Here is a 12587-nt window from a genome sequence, read left to right on the forward strand (position 1 = left end):
TTTGGTTTTTCGAGACAGGGTTTCACTGTAGCCCTGACTGTCCTGGAACTCACTTTGTAGACCAGGCTGGCCTCAAACTCAGAAATCTGCCTACCTCTGCCTCCCAAGTGCTGGGATTAAAGGCATGCGCCACCACTGTCTGACTTTGTTTGTTTTTGAGACAAGGTCTCAGCTGTAGCCAACAGGATAACCCTGACTGGGCTACATAACTTGGTGGGGTGGCCCAGAAAAGTGTCAAACTCAGGGTTCTGCTGGCCTCTGCCTCCTGCCTGAATGCTAAAGCGAAGGACAGGTGACATCATGCCTCACTGGTTTATTATTATTTTTTAAACAAGAAGACAAAGAAAATTTGAGTGTTTGTCTTTATTTCCACTGCCCAGTCACATTAACCCAGGCATTTCGTATGTTCCCTGGTTGTCTGTCCTGCCCTGTGTGTGCTGATGTAGTGCCCTAGAAGGGGATCATACAGCTTTAATGTTATACACCTGGCTAAACTATTTATTTTGTGTGTCTCAGACAGGTCTCACTGTGTATTCTCGGCTGATCTGGAACTCTACGGATAGACCAGGCTACAGTCTACTTTGGTTTTGCAAGCACCGAGCTTAAACGTGTGTACCACCACACCCAACCTTAGAGAAAAGTCGTTTGTCTTTTTTTTTTAATTTATTTATTTATGCATATGAGTACACTGTAGCTGTACTGATGGTTGTGAGCCATCATATGGTTTGCTGGGAATGAAGGTTGCTCGATGCTCTGGTCTGCACCGCTCGCTAAAGATTTACTTATTGTATCTGAGTACACTGTAGCTGTCACCAAAGAGGGCATCAAATCTCATTGTGGTTGCTGGGATTTGAACTCAGGACCTTCTGAAGAGCAGTCAGTGCTTTTAACCGCTGAGCCATCTCTCCAGCCCCATTGTTTGTCTTTTTTTTTTTTTTTTTTGGTTTGTTTGTTTGTTTGTTTTCGAGACAGGGTTTCTCTGTGTAGCCCTGGCTGTCCTGGAGCTCACTTTGTAGATCAGGCTGACCTCGAACTCAGAAATCCGCCTGCCTCTGCCTCCGGAGTGCTGGGATTAAAGGTGTGCGCCACCATACCCGGCTTGTTTGTCTTTTAAATTCCAATTTAAACTTAATTTTACATATAGATGTTTTCCTGTGTGTATGCACAAATGGACCATCAGAAAGTCTCACTCAGAAAGAACTCTAGCATGTGAAAGGGGTGGTGATCTCTGTACTTGGGAGGTTGAGGCAAAAGCATGGTCAACAGTTCAAGGACAGCTGGGCGTGGTGGCGCACGCCTTTAGTCCCAGCACTCCGGAGTCAGAAGCAGGCGGATTTCTGAGTTCAAGGCCAGCCTGGTCTACAGAGTGAGTTCCAAGACAGCCAGGACTACAAAGAGAAACCCTGTCTCGAAAAAACAAAACAAACAAAAAATTCAAGGACAACCTGGGCTTTGTCTCAAATACCACAAACCTTAGGCAACTAGGTTCCCTTTCTTAATCATCCAAAGCAGGAATATAGACCCATGTGGGAATGAGGAGTCCTTACTTGTCCATAACTCCCTGGACATTATTCAATTTCTCTCCCACAAAGGCGGAGCAAGGGTTATTTGCTATTATTGGCCTACTTCTAGAACCAGTGTTACTAGACTGTCAAGAAACACCTGAGGGAATCATGGAAATACAGATTCCTGGGACACACCCTCAAAGAAGTGATTCAGGAGATAGGTACAGCTTGGTAATTTAGATTTCCAGACAATTCCTCAATAAATTAAAGATTACTTTTTCTTTTTTCTTTTTCTTTTCTTTCTTTGGTTTTTCAAGACAGGATTTCTCTGTATAGCCTTGGCTGTCCTGAAACTCACCCTGTTGACGACCAGGCTGGCCTCGAACTCAGAAATCCACCTGCCTCTGCCTCCCAAATGCTGGGATTAAAGGCGTGTGCTACTGTTTCCCCGGCCTGGCAAGATTACTTTTTTTTTTTTTTTTTTAGGCTGTCCTTTCTTTCTTTCTTTCTTTCTTTCTTTCTTTCTTTCTTTCTATTATTTTATTTACTTATTTATTTGTTTTTTTAGACACTCTGTAACACAGAAGGAGTGGAAAGGTTTGTTTTTCATTATTTCTAGGTCTCTTGTCTCTCTTGTCATGTCTTGCCCTGGATTTAAAACGTCCAATTTGAAGGTTTAAGCTTCCATCTTTCCTGGCTCAGCCTCCCCGGCACTGGGATCACTAGCATGCGCCACCCTGAGGGAGGGTCCTCCTGTGTCTTCCAGTCAGAACTCTAGGTCATGACCCTCCTGCTGCTATTTCTGCATCCGGAGCACTGAGGTTATAAACATTTACCAGGAGGACAAAGCTCGAGACTAATTTTATTTATTTATTTATTTATTTATTTATTTTTTAAAGGAGAAGGTGTGGCTGGCTTTTGATTTACTTAAGAACTCAGCTTTTTGCTATCAATTATCTACTGAGACCCAGAGAACTGATAAAATCACGTCAAAGAGAAGAGGGTGGAGAGAGGAGGAGGGGGAAGAGCTTAATTGGGCCACAGGAAGACAGGAAGCAGTCATTTACTTATAAAAGAAGTCGGCATTCATTCAGCGGCTGCCTTTGTCTTCTTCCAAGCCTGCCTGAAAATGTCATACTTCGGCCTGGAGACTTTCAACGAGGTAAGAGAATTGATTCTCTAAGAGAATTGGTTTTCTCTTGGGAGTTCTTTTTCACTCTAGGGCTCCTGTCTGGCTTCCGAGGAACTGCGTGGGTTTAAGGCCTCAATCTTGGAACCCTCTCTGCTTGATACTCCACTCCCCCCCCCCCACCCCCACCCCCACACACACGTTTGACACTATGTATTTCCTGGGAGTAAAATGAAACTGTTTCCTTGCTAAAGGAGTAAATCGTCTCAGACTAGGAAGGCTGAAGCTAGGATTAAAATCTACCGAGAAGGTGAGCTGAAATTAAGTGGAAATTTTTGATAATTTACATTTAAAAAACAAAGTAGCCATTTTTCCCCCTAAGGAGAAGTAACCAGTTCCCAATACCTCTAATGCCTAGTTGGTGGGTTTCCCCATCTCGGATTGTGTGATTCTGGGCCAGGTAAGGACCACTAGCCTGTCAATATTGCTTTTAGGCCTCACCATGTTCGTTTCGTTTGGTTTTTGTTCTTGTTTTTTTGTTTTGTTTGTTTTGGCTTTTGTTGTTACCGTTGTTTGTTTTGTGGTTGTTATTTGGTTTTTCGAGACTGGGTTTCACTGGCTCTCCTGGAACTTGTTCCATAGATTAAGCTGGCCTAGATCTGCCTGCCTCTGCCTCCTAAGTGCTGGGATTGAAGGCCTTTGTCATTAGTCCCCACCCCTAACCCCCAGCTCAGTGTTTTTTATGGTAACAGAAGTGGATTTGTGTCTGGGGAACTTTGATAAGGCGCTATACAAATGGAAAAAGAAATCCTTATTTCTAGTTTGGAAGTATTGGTGTTGAGATTTCCATAGGAGAAGGAAGGGGAGGGGACCAAATCTTCAGGAACTTCCTCCAGGAGGTGTCACTCTCTAGTTGATGCCTTGCTTTTCTGAGCGTTTAGAAAGCCCTTCCACAGTGGTTTGGTAGTTCCCAGCCGCCTGCTTCCTGAGGTTATCTTCTTTATTTCAACACTAAGACTCTGATGGTAAATGAATTCAGCAGAAACCCCTCACTGCTTCTCTTTGCAGAACCAATCTGAGGAAAACTTGGATGAAGAAAGTGTGATTTTAACGCTGGTCCCCTTTAAGGAGGAGGAGGAGCCAAACACAGACTACGCTACGCAATCAAATGTTTCTTCTTCAACCTTAGACCACACACCACCAGGTATCTATCATCCAATGTCAGAATCCTGGCGAAAATAGTGTAGGTTTGAGATGGATTTCTCAGTAAGACTCTGGAAAGCCAAGATAAAGTATACAGTTTTGATACAAGGACCACTCCCTCCGCCCACCAACACACCTCCAGTTTTACCTCCCTGCAGCTGGTTAAAGGTGCACACCACCATATCAGGCAGGCTTCTTAAACCTCACTGAGATTTTCAAATTCCACTCATCTCAGTTGTTAAGCCCTGTGAACTGCTTTATTTAAGGTGGGAATTGGGCAAGGTACCTGGGAAGCTGTCACCCCACAGCTAGGCAGAAGTTCAAAAACACTGATCCACAGTAGTATGACTTTTTCCAAAAAAAAAAAATTGAGGTTAAAGGACAGGGCTGTGGGGGCTGGACATTTGCCTAGCATATAGGAAGGTTGAGAGTGGTACACTCTCTTTAAGAAAAGGTTAACTTGGTGACTCAGTGCCTTTAATCCCAACACTTGGGAGGCAGAGGCAGAGTATATTAAATATCTTGCTTACTAAAAGGACATGGTAGCAAAAGCCTGTAGTCCCAACACTTCGTAGGCTGAGACAGGAAAATCAAGTCCCAGGTCTTCAATTGTGTATCGAGTGTCAGTGGAGGTCTTAAAATAAGTGACCAAAATGAACACACCAACCACAAAACCTGCCTATTAGTTCTTAAAAAGTCTCAGTGTTTCAAAGAAAGGTATGCCACGCTAGCCTCAGAGCAGCTGGGGACTGGGGTGTGCTATGTATAGAAAATGACACATAGGTAGAGTTCTGGAGCAATGCTGATTTGCGGTGCATTTTAGAAGGGGTTCTTTTGATTCTGTAGAAACAACTGGGTGAGGGGTGGGGGAGTGCTTCAAAACCTAGACTTTTGGGCTCATTTTTGAGTAATTTTCCCCCCTCAAGGCTGAGTTTTGCTGCTTAGTCCTGACTGGCTTGGAACTCACTCTGTAGAACAGGCTGGCCTCGAACTTAGAAAGCTGCCTGACTCTGCCTTCAAAGTACTAGGATTAAAGATGTGTTCCATCACATCTGGCTTGCTATCAGACTTTTTATTTAGCTGAGGATGGAGTGAACTGCTGGCCCTAGGCTGTAGGTGCTGCCATTACACTCTTGACATTATGTGAAGTTTTTGTGAGGCTGGGGATGAAACCTAGTCCCCTCCTGTAGTGGGCGTGTCTCCAACTGAATGACAGCCATAGCCCCTGAATCTAGACACAGGATCAGCCAAAAGTATTTGCTCCTGTAGTTGCTGAAGCCAATAAAACAAGCAAACAAACATGCTAAATATTCTTTTTTTTTTTTTTTTTTTTTTTTTTTTGGTTTTTTCGAGACAGGGTTTCTCTGTGTAGCCCTGGCTGTCCTGGAACTCACTTTGTAGACCAGGCTGGCTCAGAACTCAGAAATCCGCCTGCCTCTGCCTCCCGAGTGCTGGGATTAAAGGCGTGCGCCGCCACCACCCGGCCATGCTAAGTATTCTTAAACACGCCTTTAATCTCAGCTCTTGGGAAGCAGGCAGTTCTCTGAGTTTGAGACCACCTTGGTTTACAAAGCAAGTTCCAGGACAGCCAGGGCTACACAGAAATCCTGTCTCCAAAACAAAACAAAAACAATAAAAACCAGAGAGAGAGAGGAGAGAAGAGGAGGAGGGGAGGGGAGAGGAGAGGAGGAGGGGAGAGGAGAGGGGAGGGGAGGGGGAGGGAGGGGAAGGGAGAGGGAATATTTCAGCTGTCTAGAATGCATATGGCAGATTCACAGCAAGCATATGATTAAAATAAGATAGAATCTTATTAGGATTTATTATGTAAATATGTCTTACTGTCCCAGGTCTCCTATTTTAAGGGGTCTGTGATCTTGGTCAAGTGAATTCCTCATTTTCTTTTTCATAATTGGAGGAAAACAAAAAGCTTTCTTTTTTTTTGAGACAGGGTTTCTCTGTGTAGCCCTGGCTGTCCTGGAATTCACTCTGTAGACCAGGCTGGCCTCAGAACTCAGAAATCCACCTGCCTCCGCCTCCCAAGTGCTGGGATTAAAGGTGTGCGCCACCACTGCCCAGCCCGAGAAGCTATCTTTATGTACAAAGTGGTTTGTGAGAAAAATCTTAAAGCAATCACTGAGTACTACTGCTTTCTCCCTGTTCCTCCTTATCTCAGCCCGTTCTCTGGTGAGGCATGCTGGAATCAAACACCCAACCAGAACCATACCAAGCACCTGTCCTCCGCCCAGCCTGCCTCCTATTAGGGACGTGTCCCGGAACACTCTTCGGGAGTGGTGTCGGTATCATAACTTGAGTACGGATGGCAAGGTTAGTACCTCCCATTTGGATTTGCTATTACATAGACTAAGTATGGACACTTTGGTCATGTCTTTTAACATTACTTTTTTCTTAATTTCCTTAGAAAGTTGAGGTCTATTTGAGACTTCGGAGACACTCCTATTCTAAACAAGAATGTGTAAGTGACAGCTGTGGTGACGGGGTGGGGGGATGGGCTCTCCCTGTGGAGTGAGCTGTCTTACTGAAATTGTTCTAGGTAATCTCCCTTGAAGGCAGGGTTCCAGGCATACATTGGGGAGAACCCAATGTGTGCCTGGAGCTCAGAGATCCATCTACCTCTGCCTCCTGAGATTAAAGATGTGTGCCAACACACATAGCAGGATGTCTGGAAAAGGTCTCTTAAGTGTCTTAGGCTGGTCTTCTACCTCCCACGTTCCTCAATTACAGGCTTGAGCCATTGTCCTTAGCGGTAAACTTCTGAGGCAATCCCGTATCACGTGATCCTCCTACCTTAGTCTCCCAGTCTAATAGCTGCGAGCTGCGATTACAGCCCTCATCTCTCTGGCCCCACATGAATTATGATTCAAATGTAATCCAGTAAGATTATTTCATATTCAGAACCATCTGAACCCCCTGAGACAACAGTAGTTTTCCATCTCTGGGGGGTTTTGTTGCTTTCAAATCTGAGTATGACAGCTAAGCATGACACACACCCTGGGGTCCCAGAACTGGGAATGTGGGGGCAGTGGTGTCTACAGCTCAAGGTCTTCCTCAGCTACACAGTAGGTCATTATGAGTGTCACCTCAAAACAAGAGGAGCTAGGTGGGTGATAAATTTCAGTCCCAGTACTTGGGAGACTGAGGCAGGAAAAGGGCAGGCAACAAATCCAAGGTCAGCCTGGGCTATAAAGTAAGACCGAAAACAAAACAAAACCTGGGGCATAAAAAGGAACAAAAACAAATCTCCCAAAAACAAAGGAGTGATTGCACTCTTATCTGTCTGGTCTTGAACCAGTGATCTTATCTCTTTTTTTGCTTGTTTGTTTTTTGTTTTTTTTTTTTTTTTTTTTTTTTTTTGAGACAGGGTTTCTCTGTTTAGCCCTAGCTGTCCTGGAACTTACTCTGTAGGCCAGGCTGGTCTCGGAACTCAGAAATCAGCCTGCCTCTGCCTCCCAAGTGTTGGGATTAAAGGCATGTACCACCACGCCCGGGGCCAGTGATCTCATCTCGATCTTCAGTTTTGTGCAGTGTGTACATTACGTACCTGTGTGCACATGGAGGTTAGAAGGGAGGGAGGCTTTTCGTATCCTATCAGTGTATCTACCCCTTTGTGGTGCTCCAGTTTTCTCAGCTATTCTGAAAGCCAGCTAGCACCAACAAAAACCTGTCTCCATCCCCCTTAGGAGCTATTGTTATAGGCATTTGTTGGGGACACCCGGCCAATTACACACTGTTGCTGGAGTCAGTGATTTGTCCCCACTGAGCCATCTGACCAGACCAATCTGTGCTTTTGCTTTTATCTGCCAAAATTCTCTCTCCTTAGAGAACCAACACTCTAGAGAGAAGTAGTGTTTCCAAAATTGCCACCCAGTGTGAACTTGTGAAATTTGCATACCAAGCCTGAGCACTTAGGCATGCTGGTGAATTTCCTTTGCAGTATATTCCCAATACATCTCGGGAGGCCAGAATGAAGCAGGGTCCCAAGAAATCCAAGATAGTCTTCAGAGGAATCGGGCCTCCAAGCGGGTGCCAAAGGAAAAAGGAGGAGAGTGGTGTCCTGGAAATTCTAACTTCACCTAAGGAGTCCACATTTGCAGCCTGGGCAAGGATTGCCATGAGAGCAGCTCAGTCAATGTCTAAGAATCGATGTCCTCTTCCGTCTAATGTGGAGGCCTTTCTGCCACAAGCCACTGGTAAGACCTCCCTAAAGATGTGAATGCTACTCTTTCAGAAGCGTGGTTAACCTCAGCAGGAGACAGAAAGGCATAAAGTAGCAGGGGGTTAAAGTCTGAAGACTAACCTGGTAGGGTGGTGCCTATGTGGAATTTCGGCACTTGGGAGGTGGAGGCTGGTGGGCCAGTAGTTCAGTGCCACTTTTCATTTTATGCTGAGGTCAAGGACACACCTGGGAAGTCAAAGACCACCTCACAAAATGAATCGAACTTAACAGATTGCTTATCAATCTTCCTGATGTGACCCCTAACCACACAATTTTTGTTGTTGTTGTTGCTACTGTATAACTGATTTTGCTACTGTTATGAATTGTAATGTAAATATTTTTGGATATCGAAGTTTATCATAGGGATCAAGACTGGTATAGGTGGAGAACCACTGATGTAGAGGATAAATTTGACTCCGGTAAGGCTTCATTTTTAAGCTGGGCCTGGTGGCACATGCCTTGCAAAGACAGGTGGATCTCTGCATTCAAGGCCTTCCTGGTCTACAGAGTGAGTTCCAGGACAGCCATAGTTACACAGAAAAACCCTATCTCAAACAACACAACAAAAGTCTGGGTGGTCATAACTACACAGGTTCATTATGTTGGCATCTTCTATTCCACTAATCTATAGGTTAAGACCGCAGCACCTTAGTATAGCTCTGGAGGGTCTCTTGAAATCAGATCCCTCTAGGATCATTATTTCACTTCCTTGGTTCCTTTTATTCCACAGTATGTAGGTATGTATGCATTGGGGAAATTGTATATGAAAAATTTCCCCTTGATTTAGCAGTCATGGCTCTTTTAGTCAGATCAGTACAAAGTAGTGTACTACAGACAAGTGGACTATGAGTCAGAATACCTGTGTCAGTTCATTGGAGAAAATGGTATTGAATACCATAAATCCTGGCTACCTCTACTGTTATAGGGAAAACAAAGGTTTGTGGGGCTTGGCTCAGTGGTAAAGTCTTGCTTAGCATTTGTGAGGTCCTAGATTTAATCTCCAGTATTGGGGAAAGAAACACAAGTAGAATACCAGTATTAACAATAAGTATATTAATATATAAACCATTTAGCAAGGTCTTGAACACAAAGTGAGCATTCTGCAAAGTGACTAGGAGGTTCTTGTGGTCAGAAACAGTCATCTGACTGGTTTTCCATGCATTGTTCTCAATTTACTTTGTTCCAATACTTGTTTTTTTCAGTGCACATTGTATAAAGGGTTTTTGACAGTTTATGAGCCAGCAGAAAATGCATTGGATTTTTAGCAAAGAGTAGTTGACTGAGAGGTAGTGGAGAGTTGTCTTGATTTTTCTTGCTTGTTACTTTTTTGTTTCTACCCCTCAGGATCCAGATGGTGTGTTGTCCATGGCAGGCAGCTCCCTGCAGATAAGAAAGGTTGGGTTCGCCTGCAATTTCTTGCTGGACAGACCTGGGTTCCAGACACTCCCCAAAGGATGAATTTTCTCTTCCTGTTACCGGCCTGTATTATCCCAGAACCAGGAGTGGAAGATAATTTGCTATGTCCTGAATGTGTTCACAGGTAATCCCTTAGTACCTCTCTTGGCATGGGAAACTGAAAAAGGAAGATGTCTAGATGAATTTTTCTGATAACTGAACAGAAGCCAAAGAGCAAACATTCTATTTTTCTAATTCCCCATATTGATCAGGTGAAAATAGAAAACAGCTTAGAACTGCATAAGGGTGATTTATTCTCATAAGTCTGAATAATGTGCCTGAGAAGTGTGGAACCCAGTCCAAAATCAAGACTGTTAAAAGGGGCTGGCAATTTAGTGCAGTGGGCATAGTGCTTGCCTCCCTTGAATAAGACCCTAGATTTGATCCCCAGCACAGTATAGAGCCAGAGGTAGAAGCCAGCCTAGGCTATGTGAGCCCAAGCCCCAAGGAAAGTGTACCTTGGCCTTATACATAGTGCTTTTGATTTGAGTTATTTATTTATTGGTTTAGATCACTGATGTTTGAGGACCCAGGCATGTCACAGCATACGTGCATTGGTACATGTGATCACAATCAAAAACCAGGTCCTCATGGTCCCAGTGGCCAGCCCTGAATTAGATCAGAACTCAGCATCTATGCATGAGTACAAAAACAACCTTCTATGCATTGAGAATATTCGGGCACATAGAACATATGAACTAACCAAAAAAAAAAAACCAAAAACAAAAACAAAAAACCCAATAAAACAAAAAGCTGGGCATGGTGGCGCACACCTTTAATCCCAGCACTCGGGAGGCAGAGGCAGGCAGATTTCTGAGTTCCAGGCTAGCCTGGTCTACAGAGTGAGTTCCAGGACAGCTAGGGCTATGTAGAGAAACCCTGTCTCAAAAAACCAAAACCAAAAACAAACAAAAAAACAAAAGAACATGTGAACTCTGAGCAGCCTTGACTGTAGCTCTTCATTCATCAATCTCAGCATTCAGGCAAGCCATCTCAGGGACTCCAGAAATGGAAAAGGGTCTCTTATTTATTGTATGTGCTCATTTTGCTTGGGTTTTGAGTCAAAAAGTCTAGGCTGGCTTCAAAGTCTATAGAGATCCACCTACCTACCTTTGTTAGTGCTGGGATTAAAGATGTGCCCCACCGCCCCCAGCTTTTGTCTCTGTTAAGGGAAAACTCTGGCTTCTCCCCCTTGCAACTTTAAAAAATGTTTTCTTTAACATTTGTCTTACAGCAACAAGAAGATCCTAAGAAACTTTAAAATTAGAAGCCGTGCAAAGAAAAATGCCCTACCCCCAAATATGCCGCCGTAGACAAGATTTTACTCTGATCTAAAGGGAATGGAAGAATATTCTGTGATCCCTATAATGGCTAAAAACAAACAAAACAAAACAAACAAACAAAAACCTGGCTGTCAGTCATCAGAAGCCCCTCCTCCTGTCTCCCAGCAGAGTGGAGACTCTGTTGACAAATCAGCATCCATCTCTCTAACAACAGCCCGTTGCATTTTAACATCTCTGACTGACAGCTCCTCATGGCCTCGTGCTGGATTTGCATCACTCTAACAACACCTCGCTGTATCTTAACATCTCTGACAGCTCCTCATGGCCTCGTGCTGGATTGGCTAAATGCTTAGCTACCTGAGAAATGATTCGGTTTTACTGGGTTTGTTTTGCTGTACTTTTTTTATATAAATTTTTTTTTGGAGGGGGGAGATGGGGAGCAGTTTCAAATTAGCAAAGCAGAAAGTACTTTTTTTAAAAATATATATAATTTTTTTTGAGTATGGCTTTATCATGTAGCAACTCCAGTGGACCTGGAAATTCTAGGTAGACCAGACACGTGTTGGGTTTTACATGCCTGTACAATACCACTTAGCCAGTACTGATGTATGTTTGACTAGTATAGAGTTCATTGCTTGTGCTAAACAACCTGGGTGTTGACAAGTGTTTATAGAGTGCCATACATTTGAAATCATATAGTATGCTACCGTTCAGATTGGCTTTTACCTAGCAATATGCCTGTGAGAAATATCCATGTCCTCGATTGATTTTTCTTAATGTTGAGATTCCATTGTCCAAGATGTGCCTTATGAATTGATGCTATTACATATGGATATCTGGTTGGTTTTTATATATCCAAGACAGGGTCTTTTGCAGCACAGGCTGGTCTTGAGTATTTTAATTTTTTTAAAGTGTTATTACTTGACATTTCCCACTCCGATCACACTCACCATCCCTGTCTTCTCTTATTGTGCCTGTAGCCCTACCAATTTGGCCTTTGGGGCCACTCACACAGACATGAATACAGTGTATTTACCAGTGTACAGGCAGCTCACTCGCCTGCAGCTGAACTGACTGCTGATGGCTCTCCGTGCTCCAGCAGTCATCAACTGGCAGTAGTAGCTCCCCAGGAAGAGCATGGCTCCCACAGACTCCTCATCTCTCCTTGACTGCATGTTTATGGGCTTGGTTGATCCTTGGGCCTTCATTTCCTAAGTGCTGAAGTGTACCACAGCGTACAATGCTGGACATTCAACCCAGGGCTGTAGGCATACTAGCAGGTCACATACTTTACAGAGCTACATTCCCAGCTGTAAATTGATGGTGAGGATAGAGACTCTGGGGAGCCCCGGCTGGTCCCCCAAATTCACAAACATGCCTCTGTCTGTTCAGTCTCGCACACAGGTTTGAGACGGATGTGTCTCGGGCTTGTCTTCAGGATGTGTAACCTAGGTCAATACCAAACTCTTGATCTTGCCTCTGCTTCTCAGATCACCAGATATAAGGTGTGCCACTACACCCAGACTGCTGGAGTGCACCATGATATATTGTTAGGATTAAACCAAGTCTTCCTTAGCTCTGAGTGCCTTCAAACTTTCCTTGTAGCTGAGGATAACTTGGAACTTCTGAGCCCCCCCTTCCTACTATTCTAGTGCTGGCATGGGTAATAGGTACCACCATTTCACCTTTTATGGAATGACCCTAAGGTTTTCTATAGCGACTCCAGCACTTGATATATTGGGCATCTTCCAGTCTGTTTTTTTGAGCTGACCCAGATT

The 12587-nt window shown here is 44.0% G+C and overlaps 1 protein-coding gene across 1 annotated transcript; it reads left to right on the top strand.

The window, feature by feature from the left end:
- The first annotated feature begins 2401 nt into the window (after positions 1–2401).
- Dppa2 (developmental pluripotency associated 2) lies at positions 2402–11641 on the top strand. Its single transcript, NM_028615.1, has 7 exons — positions 2402–2667; positions 3703–3838; positions 6011–6162; positions 6257–6310; positions 7790–8045; positions 9416–9611; positions 10761–11641. The coding sequence occupies exons 1-7, from the start codon at positions 2635–2637 to the stop codon at positions 10837–10839; spliced, it is 906 nt and encodes a 301-aa protein (NP_082891.1). The 5' UTR covers positions 2402–2634; the 3' UTR covers positions 10840–11641.
- Positions 11642–12587: the final 946 nt, after the last annotated feature.

The sequence above is a fragment of the Mus musculus genome, chromosome 16, assembly GCF_000001635.26.
Source record: "Mus musculus strain C57BL/6J chromosome 16, GRCm38.p6 C57BL/6J".
Classification (NCBI taxonomy): domain Eukaryota; kingdom Metazoa; phylum Chordata; class Mammalia; order Rodentia; family Muridae; genus Mus; species Mus musculus.